Here is an 18,992-nt window from a genome sequence, read left to right as displayed (position 1 = left end):
GCTATATTTATTCTCTGTTATCTGAGTAGAGTCTTAATGATTAAAAAAAAAAAAAATCCATCAAAAACCTTCTGCATTTTAGCCACTTCCAGTATATTCCAGTGCCTCAACTGAATTCATACAAAACTGAAACTGAGCCAAAGAGAAACCTACTACTACTACAGATTTTCTACAAAGTCAGAACACACTTTGCTACAAGGCAGACAGCTATAAAGTAAAATAGCACCAACAGCTTTTCTTAACCACTCTTAGTAATTCAGTGCTCTTCCAACTTTTGCTATGGAGTACAGCTGGGGAGAAGGCCCCTACAGAAGCACGGCTAACTGCTTCTGTGGTAACGCAGACAGACCTCGATGGGGACTGGATACTCCCCGGTCACTGCAGCTCCATGAGCTGCACCGAGATGTGCTCTTGCACACGTTTGCACTTCGGGTGGGCACGCACTCCAAAGCGGAGGCTTCGCTGCTTTATAGTACTTGTGTCTGTACCTGTCCACCTCCTTGACATTTCTCTTCGGATGCATAAGGCAGAAAATGCCTTGCTCCCTCAATTTCTTTCAACTGTTCAGTTACAAGCAGAGCTTTGCTTGTTCAGAACAGATTGTTCTGTCGTACACAGCCTTTCCCCTCATGTTTTAAAATCTGCTTATTTTAACTCTTTGCTTTTATCATCTTTTACAAGCAACTGAGCCAAGTTTTTCTAGCTGCGCTCTCTAGACTAGGCGGGACTTGGCAGCCATGTGCTGCAAACGATCCTTCCTTCTCCTCTGCCTTCCTCCACCTTGGCAGCAAGGTGTTACTGTCAGTACATCGATTCCAAGCCCTTTCTGTTCCTCTTCCTTGACAGGTCAAGGGAAGGGATTATGCTCAGTCTGGGCTGCTGATCCAAAACATTCCAGATCCTGTTCAGTTTTTTCCAGTAAGAAGTACTGAGGAAGGTGTAGTCAGATGTGTCCCAACTACACAGAGACACTAACATACAAGTAAAGAGTTAGGGCAACTTCTAATTAGCTGGCCCAAACATAAGTAGAAGCTACAGAGAGTGAAATGCCTCAAGAGTTTGCTGGGGGAGACGCTTACATCTAGAGAAGACTTTCCTCTGCAAACACCCACACATATCTGTTTTATTTTCCTTTTTAAACAAGCTGCCCCAAAAGTGAAAATTTTTGTCACACTTGAAAATGTTTTAGGTTTGTTTTCAGTTTTACCTGATAGCTACTTTTTTTTTTTTTTTTTTTTTTTTTTTTTTTTTTTTTTTTTTTAGAAACCATGGCAAACATACAGGACGTATTTTATTCTATTTTAAAGTCCTGTAACTTTAAAACAGACATAAAAAGCTCACTTAATAGAGAATAGTCCAGGACAGTACTTAAACTTGCAACCCATTTGAGTATCTTCTGCAACACAAAGAACAGGTGTGAACATACACCTCAATGAAACAAGTCATAAGATTACTCTGAATGCAATGATGTAGTGTTTAAAAATATAAGTCTTAAGTATTTCTTCTCATTTTACTTTTTTAAAGCATTACTTGCTTTCAGGCCATTTATTCATAGCACTTGCCATGAGCATCTGCATGGAATCAAATAGACACATAAAATTACATGCATACTGGCACTGAAAACTACCATTAAGTTAGCAGTGCCTTGTATTCCACTTTCTTTTTGAATCTTACATTAGCATTTACCATTTCTTCTGTGGTTAAGCTTCCATTTTGCCCAGACTACAAACAGAAGGGCAAATTTTCAGCCTTTTCTCATGTTCTGACCCTGAATGGTTTCAGGCGGCAATGCAGAACTACAGGCAGGCAATGTAAGAATATGGACAATAGGCCCGCTTACCCCCTCGTTTTTGCAAACCCCTTCTAGATGGTCCAGAGAGCCATGGAGTCCACAGGCTGCACGTTTGCAAAACAGTACACCACTGATAATGTGACAGCGAAAGCTCCACGACTGCTTTGAGGGGAAAAGAGGACATAGAAAGCTTTGCTCAAAATGGTAAAGGAAAAACCCTCTTTTGAAGAAAAAAGGGCTAGCGCTATTAATAAGGCTAACTCGTTACATACGAGTTAAGCAGACTTTACCATTCTAGTGACAACGGTTCAATTCACAGGACCTGTAAAGCAATGCAAGCATGAAGGAGCAGAAGGATACCACCTCCCACAGCTGATGGCACTGCTCGCAACAAAAGGTGGCACATTTTCCTGCACTGCATTACTGAGTTCCACATACGTGAGGTCTTTTCTTCAGATTCAAAACAGTATTTACCCTGATAAGGTCCTCTGTGTGCTTTTCAGTCAGGTAAACCAACTCCCAACTCAGTGTCTTGAGGAAAATTTATGATCTCCAATAGCAGGTCAAAGGATGTAACACGAAAGTTATTTTTGTTTGGAGGGTTTTATTTTAAATAAAGGACTGCTGAGAAAGCACACTGTTTAATCACACAGAAATGAAATCACGGCCACCGAAGGAGTACAGAACGCACTGCTGTACAGGCATTCCTCCCCCGAGCCATTTCGCAGAAACCTACCCAGCCATCCTGGCAGCACTCAACTCTCAAACAAGTTTAAAGTCAGCTAGCTCAGAGAACGCAAAGCTGGGCTTTTGCCTGAATCTCCGTCACTCACTACTTCTTGTCCCGATATAAACGTTTCCTGTAATGCATCTGTAGCATCACTTGACAAGTACAAAATCAACTGAGAAAGTGCTGGTTTGAGTGTTGGTTTTTGTTTTGTTTTTTGTTTTTTTTTTTAAATAAATTTATACAACACTGTATGGGCTTCTGCAATGCTTTAATAATTGTTCTGCCTTCTTTTTGAGCTGTGGCAGAAAAAACAATTCTGAACTGTGAACTAAAACCTCACAGCTTGAATGCAACCATGAAATAAAAAAAAAAATAATAAACCCAATAGCATGAATAATAATGAAAGGGCAGAAACAAGAGAATAATTCAACAGATGTGTGACATTTTTGTTCTTCATTGTGGATCAGTTATTCTTGTTAATTATATCACCTATTCTTCCCTTTTATTGATAATTACATGAAGCAGATGGATAACAGAATGCTCCCAGATGGTGAGAAAGCAAACAAGTTTATAAATTGTTTATTTATGAAGATATCACTAAAAATTATTTAATTATCTATAGTTTTCTACTTCACCAATAATTACATGCACCGTAAAGGCCAGCAGCACTTTATAAGATATTTAGTATTCTGTTGTAACCAACTGTTTTTCAGCATAATATGACTGAAATGACTGACAGATGTGCAAAACACAATAATAATCTAATCTGTTTTAACACTGTGGGAATTAAGATTTTGAATCCTTGGATCTTCTGCCAATTGGCGCTTCAATACTGGTTACTGATTCAGAATACAAAAAAATCAGAGATTTCCTTTTGATTTGGAACAGCTGTAAAAAGTGTTTGAACTAATGAGCAGACAGGAGCTTTTTCGGGTCTGTGTCATGAAACCCTAGAGCATGGCAGATGCATGGCCTGATGCAATTTAGAGCTAATACATGGAACCTCTGATACGCTTGCTGCAGAGGCACAGCCCGAACAGGCATCCCGAAGTCTGGGCCCTTCCAGGACTAGATGCAAATAAGACCATTAGCATCTGTGCCATTCCAGAGGGCTGCAATGGGAGACAAGGGAGTTTAATGCCTCCCCTTCTGTGCCTTCTCAGTCAATCCTCACCCGATTTATCCACATCCACAGCAGAGCAATGGGAGATAGAATTTCATAGGAACGGACACAGAAAATCAGCAGCAAAATGTATTTGCCATCTCCAGGAGGGGGATAAAAACGTACTCTGTCATCAGTGACTGTTATAGGAAGATATTACTATGTTCATAAGAATTTGCAGCCATTTAGGAAATGCAGAGCCACTGCTTGGGAAGTGACAGGTCTTCTGATACAGAGAGGAAGCAGCACAGAGTTGTCATTTAAGAGAGTGAAAAAAACTGTGGTTGCCTTAAAACCTATGCAAAACTTTAATTAAAAGGCTGGGCAACAGAGTGGAAGAATGGGTAGAGTTCCTAAACTCTGTATTTCTTCGGAGTCATAGTCATTTGAATGATAAGCAAAGAGGCAACACAAACCAAAAGCCTGGCTCAAACTAGAAACAATATCGAACCAAGGGAAATATCACAGGGACACGGGGAGAACAGGGTGGCTGGAAACCTGCAGTTAAATAGTCGTTCAGGTAATGGTAAGTTATGTTTTTATACGATAAATGTCTGGATTTTAAGAGTAAGTCTCTCTACCTTACATCTAGCTCTCCCAGGGAGACTACAGGAAAAAGGACCTATGCTTTCTTAGACACCACGAAACACAGCTCATGCTGCCTGCCAGAAGCAGGAGTGAGCAGGCCAAGAACCCATGGCAGGGCAGCACATGCGGTTCCCCTTTTTGATTTTTCCAGACACTGCAGCAGAATAGAGAGATTTGACAGGGGGACAACGAGAACAAGTTACCACAGACTTCACATTCCTGGTGCTCATCTGTCTGTAACAACCGATCCAGAGCTGCAGGAAAAACAGCTCTCCAGCACAGCCGAGATCCATCTGGATTGGCAACGCATGGGAATTGGCTAAGGGCAAAGCTTTTCTGATTGAGATTGCTGCTTTCGCTTCTGGCTTTGGAGGAAGGAAACAGGAAAGAGTCCTTGTGGGTCCTGGTTGAGTTATCTGTACTGGGTCAATATTTATGAGTGAATCTCTTCATGCTCACAAGTAGGCTGGAACATATTAAAGAGATACACAAACTGATTGAGCCCCAGGGCTCCCACTGTGCGCGCTCTCTAAGATACCAAGCCACTAATGGCCTACAGAGATATATATGCACAAATCAAGAGCTGTGCTTAGACACTGAATGGCTGAGCTGCTGAGCCCCAAGCTGTTCCTGGTGAAAAATAAATTTTGCAGCAAGAAAAGGAGAGAGATAGCTCAAAAAAGGCTGGAACAAGAGGAAGGCAGAAAGCTCAAAAAGCAGATGAGAAGCAGATGTTGATGGCTAGATATCAAGGGGCATCTTGTGGGTATCAAAGCAAGAATTTAGTTACAATTATCTCCATCATAAGCAATAGATACTCAAGCAATTAATTAGGACAAGCAGTCAAATAAAAATTTTACATTTCTGAAAATGACTTGCATTTACAATCTTTGTATCATAGTTTATGTGAAAAAAATCCTGCCACCATTGCAGAGCTGTCTAAAACAAGAATTACAACGATAACCTGTCCTCCAGCTTTCAGGAACAAAGCAGGCATGAGTTAATGTCAGAAAGAAGTGCTTTTTAGTACGAGAAGGCAGAGCCCCCTCAGCTAAAACAAGCTTGGCGAGTGAGAATAGAGAAGTGTGATAAAGAAATGAGGAGCTGTCTCAACTACCTGGAATCCCCGCTTGCCCAAAGCTTTTAAGATCCTGCCCCTATCTTGTTTAAAACCACCATAACAAAGATGACAGCAGACATTTTCTCCTTACTGCTATCCAGGTGCTTGCCTCAGACAACTTCCCACTAATTCCTACTCCAGCCTCTTTGTCTGCCTTTCACTTTTCTCCCTCTTCTCCACGCTTTCCTTACGACGCTGTTTTTCCATCTCCCTTTTATCTCACTTCCTAGCCTGCTAGCATCTTCTGCGACCAAACTGCGTCTCACCTTGTCTCACTGTATCTTTAAAGGTGACAATTCTCAGCCTTTCAATTTTGCAGAGTTGTCACATTTAACTCCTTGGTGGGATATTTTGCTCTTTGCAACATGGATTGTGTCTTTCTGTTTACAGAGCGCCTGAGCAGGCCTTTCCACTGCTACAAAAACGTAGAAGTATAATAATTTTGTGCCTATTGAAATTTGGTTAATTTTATAAAACACACCTCAATTTATTTGCAACTTAGCTGCAGGATTTTGCAGGGAAGTGCAAGATTATTGAGGGGGATCAATCTTCCTCCTGACACATTAGAGTAGAGAGAGGGCAAATGCCTTATGCCTGGCTACTACCAGAGCTAACAAAACATCCAAGATCTGAAAGCAGCACCAGCTTCTTACGTTCATGAGTACACTCAGTCCCCTATCGTAGGTAACCTCTTAAGTTATAAAGCTTTCCCAGCGTATGGTGGCCAAAGGTCATTTCATTCACTCAGAAGAGTCAATTTAGCTTTGTATGGTTTCAAATTCTTGGTATTTCAGAAAACTACAGGCAGCAGTAGCGAACCAGCTTTATCCTCGAGTTACCACCTAGGGATCAACTCCAGATGTCAGTTTTGATAGAACACAGTCTGTCAAAAATCTATAATTAACGCTGGTGCATATGCATGCATACTTACACAGCGGTTAGCCTTCGTTTTTTTTCAGCAAAACTTTGTTAGTGAAAATCTCGCACATTTTATTAAATAGAAATTCATTAAACTTTTGAAATGTTAAACAGTTATCTCACTACCTGCAACTCTCAAACTCTCGGGAAGAACCTGGGAACACAGCAGACAACAGATCTGCAAATCTCTCAAACTGAGGAAGTCTGATTTTCTAGCTCCAACAAAAACTCTAAGATGAGCTCTTCTAGTAAGGGAGCAACAAGTTCATTTTAAAGATAAAACAGGAAGCAGTTTAAAGAAAAGCATCAGATAGTTTATTCTGCAGAGAAGAGGGAGGCAGGGATGCGCATGTTGAGGGAAGACTGTTCAACAAAGCCTCAATGGCCTCAGCCATGTTCTGGATTTTGCTTTGCCAACTGCTTCCTAATTAAGAGTTTTGGATGCCAAAAATTACTAACTGTGAAAAGGACAGCACTAAAAATATTATATGGGAGCCCATCTCAGCCAACTGGAAGTTAGTAGACAGACATAAAGCTCCCTAATTATGTTTCTTTAGGAAATTACAGCTACCTACTGAGAGTATCCATCACTAATGGCGGTTTTCCTAATATTTCAGCTTCGCTAGTTACTCTTGTGAGGAACCATCTCCACATCAAATTTTAGCTACTTAAATGTAAGACAGAACAAGGTGTAAGTTATTTAACAAATGAAAATTTAAGAGACTTTTGGTTTAGAACCTCTGGACTGCATGAGTGCTATGCAAATAAGAACTGTTCGGTAGTGAAAACCATCTCTTCCTTTGCTGTGAAATCATTCCTGATATTTTGAAGTGTTCTTTGAGGGTATCTTGTGCATGGAAGAAACCTGACTTTGGGACTGAAAAATACAATTGACTTAAGCAATTTCTACAGAAATAGTCAGAAGCATGACATTGTCTTTTTCCACTTGCAGAGCATAATACCTAAAAAAAAAAACAAACAACTTACCGGGAAGAAGGGCTGAACACTAAGTCAGAACATTTAAAATGTGCTGGGAGTTTGAAAGTAATGGCATGAAAAAAAATTGTTAAAGTGTAAGCATTTAGTATGTCAGCATTATAGTTCAGTGATTGCTGTTTGTACTGCATTTGAAATTCAAGCTCAGAAGCAGCAACGGTCATGCAGAAGCAAAGCTGGGATTGCAAGGGTATGGACACCATGTTCAATGTAATTAAGAAGCAACCTATCAACACTAAGATGGTAATGCCATCCCATCTGCCAAACCCTGCATTAGCTGGCACTATGCCTCTTGCCTGCTGCTGCTTCTGTTACCCACCTGATCCTTGGAGACCTGCTCTGATGGAGCGTTTATGCCAAGCTCTTCCAGAGGATAGACAATCTGTCGTCTTGGTCGCACGGGAACCATGTAATGAAGGGCAGATGTCAGGGAATGGGCACAGGGATTCTGAAACTGAAAGACAGCGATCTATATTTCAGCAGAGAGAATGTCAGAACAGTGCCTCACAGATGTCTGTTGTATGGCTTTGCAAATACAAAATTCTTAGCTCTGTTGGCTAAATCTGAGAGAAAAATCAGCAAATAAACAAACATACTCAGAGCAGAGGAATGAATTGCAGATAATTCCTGACACTAATGAAGATAATTATGAGAGTAATTACATTACTATCTCTGTGGGAATGACAGATAAACAAGTGGTTTGGTTTATGGGATTTTTCAGCACAAGTATTTTCCCCAGGAGGATATTTTTCTCCATAGTGATCATGAATCAGCTTGATTTGACCTCATTAAGCTATGTTATCTGCTTACTGCTAACCTTTGCTTGTTTGGCAAAGAATGGTTATGAATTTATATAAAAATGCTATACCAACTAAAATGTCAATTTCATGCAAGTGATAAATGTTAATAAACCAGCATAAACTTGAAGTGAACAAAAGCCCTAATGCTAATGTGAATAGCATGGATCATTAGAAATAGCTGTATTCTATTATTACAGCATGACTGGCTCTGTCATAACTTATGACATAAAAGGAAAAAAAAAAAGAATTACAGGAAAAAGAGAATGAACATTAATGCAAACTAAATTACACTGAAGTACCGTTCCATCCACAAACACTGAAAAAACTTGACGTTACTATGTTGAGAATTGAGTAAAATATCACATTTACCACTTATTAGAAAGCAATGATTAGCTTAAGTAACTTAAAGGAACTCTGTAGCCTGGAAACACATCAACCTGGAATCATTAGTAAGATTTACCTTTTCTCTTCCATCCACTGCCATTAAACCGCATTTTTGTAAGTGCCTCAGGAATCCGAGAACCTAATGCTACGCAAGGACATTGGTTCCTCAAGAGAACACTTAGTAAAACGCCACAAAAGTGCACACTGGAGAAGCAGGAAAAAAACATCCTTCTGAAAATGTACCTATGCCTAACCTGTCAAAATTCCTACGTTAAAAACGGTGGTGATTTCAAAAAACACCTAAGTCACTGAGGACAGAATTCATCTCAGTCATCATCTAAAAGCTAGGTGCTTCCTTTAGCTAGCCATGCAGACACCCCCCCGAGTTAGAGATGAGCGTCTCCAGAGGGCAATTCTTTCCATCCTAAGATAGGCAGTTCTGAGCGATGGATGAACTGCCCTCTGGATGCACTGTGTCCTCCCTGAATGCTGGCAGGGGCCTAGGTGATTAGGCTGGGCCAGATAGTAGCTGTAGATGGCTACACATCAGTGAGTTGACATGTTTGAACATTTTTACCTTGCGTTCCCTTTTCTGACATGAGACTGATGACAAGACACATAGATGAGTATTTCTGAAAGAATCTTATTTTGCTTCCACAAACTACATTCTTCCCAGAAATGGATTTTCTCACACAGCATTAGGCGTGACAATGAAGTGCCTAGGTCCCACTGACTTTTGATGAAACACAGAGTACCTAAATCACTCCTGAAGAGTTCTGTGTTCACACCTGGATGTGTTTTTAATATTGTCCCCTTGTATTTAGTCATGCTACGTCATGCCCAGTGACATCATTCCTTTTTTCTTCCCCGCCCTCCACTTTGTCCTGAACCAAAACAAATACTGGTACCTCTCCAAATTCATTATGCAGCTGAGTGGCAGTATGTGGGACAGTACAACCTGATCAGGTTCTGTTATTAAACTACGACAGGAAATACAAATTATTGTTAAATATAAAGCTACTATATGTGCTTTATACCTTGTCTTTTAAAACCTGCTTGGTAACTGATTTGCAAGTGACAAAGATATACCAGGTGTATTAGCATGTTAAAAGCAATTCAGTAAAAAACTATTATGTTGGTCTGCTCAGCTGATGAGTTGTGAGTTTCTTGTTTCTTCACCTATACATCCAATACAAGGGCAAGAAACAAAGCCAAACCCAAACTACAGCTTACAACTCAGACACGTGGTCCTACTTAGGGAGGAGTGGGAATACTTTATCCTAGAACCGATCTATTGACAATGGGCAGGAAAGGGCAGAAACCTGACTGTCAGAACTACAGCACATTTATGGAAGGGGCTGACACAATGCACAAGGCAACAGCCATAGACGAACCTACGTGGGTAAGAAGCAGATATACTTCTCTCAAACAAGTGAGAAGGCAGCAAACAAGTTATTCCTCTACTGCGCTGCTCCCAGGGCAACATACTAATGTGTGTAACTGAAGACATCTGACTACATTTAGAGAACAGTTGCCCTAGGATTCTCTAAATTCAAATGAGAAACAGACATTTGCAAAGAGTGACTCAGCTCAGAAGGAGCCACCCCCTAGGAGGAGCTTCTCTCTCTTCACAGACTAGGTCAAGAGCCAAGGCCAACTGCACTTCAGATTTCCGCTCCTCCACGTTTCCTGAAGATACTGGGTAAGTCTGGACTCAGATGCGCTACTGAGCGTGCTATGGACTAACCCTCCTACGCAACGGCTGTGTCCATGGGAGCACATTATATCATGCAAGAAGAAAAGAAAGTACAATTTGCTGCAGGTTGATAAGAAAATTCTTGTTTACAGTCATTCACAGAAGCAAAGAGCAAAATAAAGTGAGCAAAGGTGACAGTATTTAACAAAAAAAAAAACAAAACAACTTTCTTCTTACCTTGCCTTCCACATACTGCAGATAAATAGGATAGTAAAGAGAAGATTTGTGGGCCAAGCGAAGAATCTCCTTTAGAAAGTGTTTTGTATAGTGATGAAATATAGGATTTAAGACAAAGTGGTAAAGATGTCCATGTTCCTCTTGCTGGTGGTGATTAAAATTAATAAAATCTTCAATGTTGTAATGCGATCGAATATACTCAATATCCTGGAAAATAAGAATTTGGAATTCAGCAGTAATGAAACAGCTACATTTACAATATTTTAGCAAGTGCCAATGAGGTGCTTTCTATCGATTGAGGAACTAAATTCGAACACTGAAGTTAAGTGCCTTTGAGAGTTATTCTCAATTAAGGCATACTGAATGAACATATTTTTCTTGAAAATCTCTTCACTGTATCAAAATCTATTCTTGCAGTTTGCCCACCTTTATTTACAGGGAATGCATATTTGACCCTTTCACAACAATGTCTGACACAGGCTACTAGACATTGGGGGGGGGGGGGGGAGGAACTCTGTTTTGCTGAGTTCAGCAGAGACGCCTAGATTGTGCTCTCACAAAATTTAAACTGAAAAAAGGGAACTCTACAGAGAAAAGCTGTGCAAGAAATGGCCTCCAACAAGTCTTCCCCATTGAAGTGATAAGCTGAGATTTTTGCACATTTATACACTCAAGAGAAATTGCTATATCCTCTTATCTCAATGCTCTTAATATAATTAAGAGCTATTGTTTAAAATATGAGTGACTACCCTGTTTTAAAAACTGAGCGTTACAGCTGTTGAACACTAAAATTTACCTTTTCAGTAATAGCAGAATGCCACAAAAATAAGGCTTAAAGAACGTTTAAAGAATGCGCAATATTGTCTTTTTTTGTACTCCATTAGAGCATATGCTTTTTATTTGTTTTGAAGTTAAGTGTGTGATTCATAATACTCAGAATCTAGTTAAGAAAGCAAATCTAGGACAACTACTACTCTTTGCAGTATGTGTGGCAAAACTGCTTATTGACTTTGGAAATTAGGGGGCAAAATAAGGGATTATAAACATTTAGAGGCAGAATGGCTTTGTGCTAAAGAACCCAAAAGACACGTAGGAGGCATACTTTCAGAATGCATCAGCAGCTTCTTGCAAATAACAGGATGATTTTTTTTTTTTAATCTCTGTGTCAATCATTTTCTATGAGAAGGGAAATAAGACAGTCTACACAGCAAAGAGAGAAAGAAAGTGTATAGAAGCAGTATCTTTTACGTATACTTTCTGTTAGGCACATGTACGGTGGCAGGCATTAAACTCAGCCTTTACTGTTGAGGGCCAAGTGTTACAGGTTTTATACAATACAGAAATAGAATTTACCATTTCGTCTCTAATAACAGAAATGCCAACTATTTGATCCAAAACTTCTGCTATGAAAGCCTGCACTGGGGTCCCATCCTGCAAGGCAAAAGCAACATATGCACATTTTTAATCGTACCTATGTATTTTACCACATGATCACAGTTACAATACTTTCCTCCCTGCATACATTCTACACACTACCCCAATTTAACCACTCTTCCTTAACTCAAGGCGTAGTGTTTAAGTAGTGTATATGGCTGGACTCTTGACCACGCAGAACTTTACTGAACTAAAGTTTCAGTTAGGATCTAGCTGCTACAGGAGTGCTACAAGCTCAGCCACTAATTTAGTCCTGGGTTAAGTTCTGATTGTAGGAAAGAATATTAATTAAAACAGATATTCTCCATCAAAAGTTGTATAAAATGGACTTCCCTAGAGCTGTATGATTGATAACAACAGTGCTTGTTTTTTGTCTACGCAGCATTTCCCATCACACAACAAAAATGCAGATGTTCCCTACTGTCCGATGGGCATATGTCCGGCCACATTATGGGAAGGAGAAAGAGGCCCTCATCACGTGACAAAACACAAGTACATGTTCATCACACAACCAGACGTGCATGCAAGAAAAAGCGACAATGCAAATCAGGCTGTGGGTGGCCAAAAAATGCATCCAGCCTGCTTCTGTCCCTGCATTTGAGGCGTCTCCAAAGAGTAGCGTAGTTGGTATAGGCCACAGGTTAGACTAACTATCAAGTCAGGCTGAATACAGCCTACACCAACTGTTGGTACTGACTTGAGTACCTATATAGTGTGTATAAACATATATATGTTATACTAGTTTAGAGTAATGTAGTAAGTTCTGCACGTATTTGCCAGTATTTACCCATTCTCTTATATTTGCAACAAATACTCACTGGATCCCTGCGAGCCAGAGTAAATATCCTTAAGTCATTCAATATACTTTCATTCAAGCTAAGGGTTTTAATGAGCATTTTGACACCAAGCAGGTCATTGGTTGTTGCCCTTCTTACACTAAATGACCTATAAAAAAAAAGAGGAAGAGAGAGTAAAAGTTCACTCTGTGACAAATTAAAGATGACAATTCCCATGCTTAAAACAACATGCCTTCCACAAGCACCGAACACATCTTTTAGAAGTTGAAATGTATTGCTATATGACTATTGTTCCAAATGCATATATTAACTTACTGCATGATAACATAAAAGATCACACATCTACTTAAGACAACTCAAGAATGCTGCTTTACCTGCTACTAAACACTCAGCCTTTATGCACCTACAGCCCAATCCCACAAAGCAATGACTAGCTATAACCACAGATATCGCCTAATTTTCATATAAATAAGAGCCAGCAGAGAAAGGAGGCAAAGAGTCTTTTAAAATTAAAGTATAATCCATAACTGCACACTGACACACATGGAAAAAAAAGAAAAGAAACAGAGAAAGATAAGAAAAAAGGAGAGAGTGAGAAAATAAAAGCAACAGAGCCAACTGTCATCCTTGGATGTGGTACAAAAGAAAGGCAGTAACATCAATTTCTCCAACAAGAACAAATTACTACTATTTGTGTTAGGCCTCGGTTCTTCAAATAGTAATACATGAGGCTAAACTTAGATGAACAAAATGCCTCTGATAACCTTAAGATTGCCAATTAGTAATCACACAACAGTGACAAGGTATAAAAACATCTGTGCAATGTATACAACCAGCAATATGTTAGCTACAGACAGGAATATCCTGGCACTTTTCTAGTTTATACACTCTGTTATAAAACATCTTCCCACCCACTGATTATGAAAAAAATTACTTCACAGTGGCAGCCTACAGCAGCTGAGGAATTCTCTCATCTTGTCAGTTAAAGGCATCAGCCCTTCCTAGTTAAACAAGGCTCATATAATAGAGACTTAGAGTACTGTTCAAGGAACTGAATTACAACTTAATTTCCAAGAATTAAGTTCTTTCACCCACAGTTAAAAAACCTGCAATTCACGTAGTATAATTTCTGTTCCTGTTCTTGTTTTCCATTTAAACATGTGCTATTCTTCAGCCTAAGTCACAGTCACATTGAGATTGATTTTGTAGAACATGGTTTTAATGAATAGCCCTAGTACCTTAAAAAAACAAACTACCAAATATCTGATATGTTATGGGAAATTTCACAGCTCAATCTCACTGATCATTTTCAACTCAATTATTTGAGTGCTCAAAACCATACATTTTGCTACTAAATTACAAACTAATCCTGAACTTCTAAGTGAGCATCAGCTTAGTTTCCACATTTGTTCACGTATTTCCACAGACGGTCAATTACAAGACCAAACAAGCGATGAGGACGATGGTCAGCAAGACCAGCCCTATGGCTCGCTCCGCAGCCCAGGAGCGTGCTAGCTGCCTGCCACTCCACTGAGCCCAGCACGTGAGTTTTTCTCCTCACCCACATCCAAGAGAAGGCAGTTGTGCTACTAATTAACTACATTTTTACAATGAGAAAGCATGCAAAAGCTTGAAACTGTTTTTTAAAAAAATAAAACCCACCAGATCCACTGTGAGTATGAAATAGTAGGACGGACTATCCAAGGTCTGTGCTCATTTCTCTTCCAGTAATGAATTAACTCATTCTAGGTGCCCAGTTCCTTTGACTGCTCAGAGACCAGGATGCTATTATTATTATTATGCTTTTTAGTGAAAATTGAGGGAAAGTATCCATTAAGCATTTCAGCCTATGCCTTGTCATCTGTTATTTTTTCTCCTTCACTGTTAAGTAGCAGACCTAGACTTCCATTTGCTGCACTCTTGCTTTTTGTGTACTTAACACTTTTTCTTATTCCTTTTACAACCTTTACTAATCAGTATCTCATTTTGCACCTGTACCTCTTCTGATTTTGCCCTTTCATGTCTTCATATTCCCATCTTCTTACCCCTGTTTTTCTTTTAATCCATTTTCTGTGACTTCCTTTTCACTCACATGCCTTTCGAAAGCCCTTGGTCGAAGTACAATATATTGATCTTTTACTTTTGCATATTTTGGCTTTATCTAAGAGAGTATCTGCTGCTGTGCACCGGGTTTTTTGTTCTTCAGAGACTTTCCAAAAGCTTCATCTGCTTTCTTCCATAGCTTTTCTGATCCTGAACCTCAATGAAAGGCTATTTTTTCCTTACTTCCCTGCACAGCTGCAGGGGGGGGTTTGGAAAATGCTCCTAATGACCCTATTCTGTTTTTATGGAAGGCCTGGTATCATTTGGAATATGCACAATTTAATCAGAATTGTAAGGGTGTTTTCTAAAAACCTTGATAACAAGTTTAATTCTGACCAAAATCACAAGAGGATGTATGACTACCAATCCTACTGGTGGATTACTGAACAGCTGTGACTGAGATTAGCAGGAATTACTCCAGTGGCTTTCTCTTCAGCCAGCTGGATTCTTACATAGTACACAAAAGCCCAATTTCATCCCATGGTAAAAAGCTTCTGCATAGGTCCAAGAGTAGCTGGCCAGTGCCTGCATGAGCTATTTGTATACCATCAAAGGTGATTAAGTATGCAATTAAAACAGAAGTATTTCTCTGAAGCCACGCAGTATTTAGCTACATTAAGACAAAAAAGAAAAAAATTCTCTAACTGTGCCACAGTTTAAGCTTGGTGTTTGGGCCAGTATAGGCTTGTTATACAAAGCAAGCACTGGAAAACTCATATCACCTAACAGAAGTCATAGCAAGAGAGGCTGTGTACCATTTCACAGTATTTCAGACTACAGAAGCTTTCAAAGTATCACAGAAATTGAAAGGTATGAAATAAATGATTCAACACAAAAAAATAAGAGAAATCATATAAAATAGATACTCAACAATGAGGTTACTGCTGTGTTCCACATGTTCCAGAAATTTCTCTTAAGAGAGTTATACCGTTTTTCCAAGAATTAAATCTACAAATATCTTCAAATATCAGTCTTATGCAAGCTGCCCCAACTCCAAAGGGCCAAACACTGCACCATGTTTCTCCATTGGCCTTGGTCCACACCGAGGTAACTTGAAGCAGCTACTTGTCCGTACCAATGTTCATCTTCATTAAGTTAGTACAGTATATACAAATTTTAAATGAATTTTCTTGTTGCGCTTTTTGTTTTTACTTAAAGGAAACTATATATAAATGCTGGCAGTCAGAAGACTGCTTGCTTTTACATTTTTAATTATGTAATTTTTTGTTTCATTAAAAATCATGTCACTAACTACTTTGTTGCACTGGAAATATAATGCTATTTCTACGCTGTCTAGTATAGTGCTGCGTGGAGATAAATCTGAGTAGGCTTAGGATTCACTCCAGAACAGGAAGCAAGACAGCTGCAGTAACGCTGCTAAAGACCGAGATATTTAGCTTTGCTCCTAATTGCTCCAGGCACACTCCTGTGCTATTCAACTCTGTTGTTTTGGGGACTTAAGCTACCATTTTTGCAAGATGTTGTGCTGTACCGTGCAGAATACCAGCTTGGTCTGAGACAGCAAAGGCATACCCATCTGGTGCTAGGTTGGATGATGCCAGTATATTCCGTATAAATAGCCCAGAGTACCTCATTTGTTGTCACGAGGCACATGACTCACTTGAGCAATCCCGCACGGTGGAACACATAAAGCTCGTGACCAAGTTTGGAAGTACAGGAAGGGACAACTCGAACAAAACTCTGGATCAGGTGGAACTCTGGTACATGATGTGGCACAAGGATGACACAGAAGTCCTTGTCCTGAAAAAGATTTGCAGACAATAAAATCTCTTAGTGATCTCAATGTAAGCTTTACACCAAAGCTTCTGACTAGAGGGGACAGAAAGAAAACAAACCGAATGCAGTGCTTACAATGCCCGTACACTGCAAGTGCTGCTCTATTGAGATGGCCTGATGCCTGGGCAGCACAAAGGAACTGATGAGCCCAACATTAAGCGGGCTCACAGAAATGGGGCCTTTAGCTCCCATAGCAAGGACTTATTAGTTAATATCCTGATACTCCGTAACAGTCCTTTTTCCCAATCCCCCCTCTTTCTTCCTCAGTAGAATAGAATACTTCATTTGGAAGGGACTTAGAACATCCTAGCAGGAACATTATCTCTATGCCCACACCTTTAGGAGTAACATTTTCCCTTAAAAGATCCTTTTTTCCACCTTACTATTCTTCTGTAGTGAAATTTTAGGACAACGTATGTCTGTCTGGGATCTTTTGCACCTTTGCAGCCAAGTGAGACCATTAACTAGAACATGTCCTAAAATCCTGAACAAACAGCCAGTGTGTACGCATGGATTGACTTTGCACTGCATGCACAGTAGACTTAACGAATACAAGTTTGTATATGTGCAGTGATGTCCAGCTTGTCCCAAATTTGGCACTGCTGGCACGAATGCATTGCAGGGTGCATATGCATAGAAGAGACACTGTATTGGCAGTCGATGCAATTGTTCAGGGACCTGTGCTGTAAAGGCTGCAGAGGTGCAGAGGAATCTCCATTGAATGCTCTCAGATGGAAGAGAGCATGCTCTGGAGGTAAAACTGCACGCCACAAATAGCTTTATCCGTTCAAACTGTTCAAGCACTCCCTTCCACCAGAATCTCTCCCATCCCTTTTTACTGAATACATGTTTTAAGATAATCTCACTGCACACAGGGATGTTGGAGAACTCTGACAATTCACAAAGACGCTTCGTGCAGCATGGTAACACACCGAGAGACTCCTGAGTAGCACACATCTGGAAGATGTTTAATCAGTTTACTCTGGCTGATTATTCTATGGCATCTTTTCAGTAGAAAGATATTATCTGAATCTCACTCCTTTTTTTCCTCTTTAAGGACACTGATTAATTTTTCTTACTACACCTGGTGACATTTTGTTTCAAAGAGTGACAGGTGCATTGTTGGACAGAGAAATTACTTCGAAATTCGAAATGTTTCCTGTGTTCACTTTCTCTGGGAGCTTTCTTTGGTGTAAGCAGCATTTTTGAACATAGTGATATTTAGGGCCAAGTCTGTATCTGTGGTCACGAGGACCTGTCTCTAAAGGATGCTACCATGCAGTAACGGATAGTGTGAATTTACACCACGCTGCAGTGTGCATTAAGAACGTCTCCGACAGTGGACTTTGTTACCTCAGGTAAAGATTGATCACAGAGGGCATTAGCGTGAAATAGCTACTGTGCAATAAATTCACATCCTTATTTGACACACATTAGCTTTGCCCTAAACAAACCTTCAGTGCCACTGTTTAGGCCATAGGTAAATCCTATGGATTTCCTTAACACTGCTGTTTTCTAGGCTTTAACTCCACCTCCTTTAATGTATTTTCCCTTATTTTATTTTTAATTTAGGTACAGTTTGGATCCATACATGATTTTGAAGGGGTTTGAAACATTTGCTTTTTAAAACCGCATCTCAGAAAAGTCCCTATGGAACATGAACAAAGGACTTATATACACAATACATCAAGCCCAAAAGCAGCCAAGGAGAGGAGTCAAACTCCTGAGGGTAACTAGCCATAGCACACTCCTGCGAGTCACTGACTGACTCAGGCACCATATCTAAATACTCTGGCTGAGAACTGCACTACCATCCCATCAAACTACCATCCCCCATACAAACTTTAAAACTTTAATTATACATACTGGAAAAAGCTTGAAAACATAATGCAAAAAATCCAGCGATCTGCAACCAAGAGTAAACATTGTTAAATAAAGTGCATATCAGACAGATTCTATACATTTTGATATTTACATCCCCATAACTGCAAGGAACATTTATTCACAGTGCTAATCAGACAGTCCTGCTAGTTCATCATTAATCAACTGCAGATGTTGCATGCTGCACATTAGTCATTGACTTCTAGTGCTTAAAGCATCACTACTAACAAGATTAAGCCTGAATGTTTGAAATAACATCAAAACATCAGGCTCTTCACTGAAAGGGAAAAAAATTGACTCTCCTGTTGTTGACTCCAGCGTTTTTCAGAAGTCACTCATGGACTGTCAGAGCAGCATTAGTACATGGCAAACATGGACTGAGGTTACAAACAGTTGTTGCTATGTTCCACAATATTTACACCCAGTACCAAGAGTTCTGTCACTAACCACTTGGCAAACCTAGCCAATGTACTTTATCAGACTAACAGGAACATCAATACTTTTAAATTGTTTTGAATACGTTACTTCTTTCCACTTCTCACCTACTGGTTTAGAGT

At 39.7% G+C, this 18,992-nt stretch overlaps 1 protein-coding gene across 1 annotated transcript in view; it reads right to left on the bottom strand.

Annotated features, from left to right (window-relative positions):
* CFAP61 (cilia and flagella associated protein 61) overlaps nucleotides 1–18,992 on the bottom strand; it is a gene marked incomplete at its 5' end in the record, with an annotated part of 114,048 nt that overhangs the window by 71,161 nt on the left and 23,895 nt on the right. Inside the window, 6 exons of the mRNA XM_082305627.1 lie at nucleotides 7,626–7,760; nucleotides 10,424–10,630; nucleotides 11,777–11,854; nucleotides 12,676–12,802; nucleotides 16,379–16,518; nucleotides 18,421–18,460. Coding sequence (XP_082161753.1) covers nucleotides 7,626–7,760; nucleotides 10,424–10,630; nucleotides 11,777–11,854; nucleotides 12,676–12,802; nucleotides 16,379–16,518; nucleotides 18,421–18,460 — 727 coding nt within the window. The remainder of the gene's footprint in view (nucleotides 1–7,625; nucleotides 7,761–10,423; nucleotides 10,631–11,776; nucleotides 11,855–12,675; nucleotides 12,803–16,378; nucleotides 16,519–18,420; nucleotides 18,461–18,992) is intronic.

This window comes from Platalea leucorodia (genome assembly GCF_965183815.1).
Source record: "Platalea leucorodia genome assembly, chromosome: 3".
NCBI classification, from domain to species: Eukaryota; Metazoa; Chordata; class Aves; order Pelecaniformes; family Threskiornithidae; genus Platalea; species Platalea leucorodia.
Note: the sequence above shows the minus strand (reverse complement) of the source record. Positions and strands in the feature narration are given on the sequence as shown.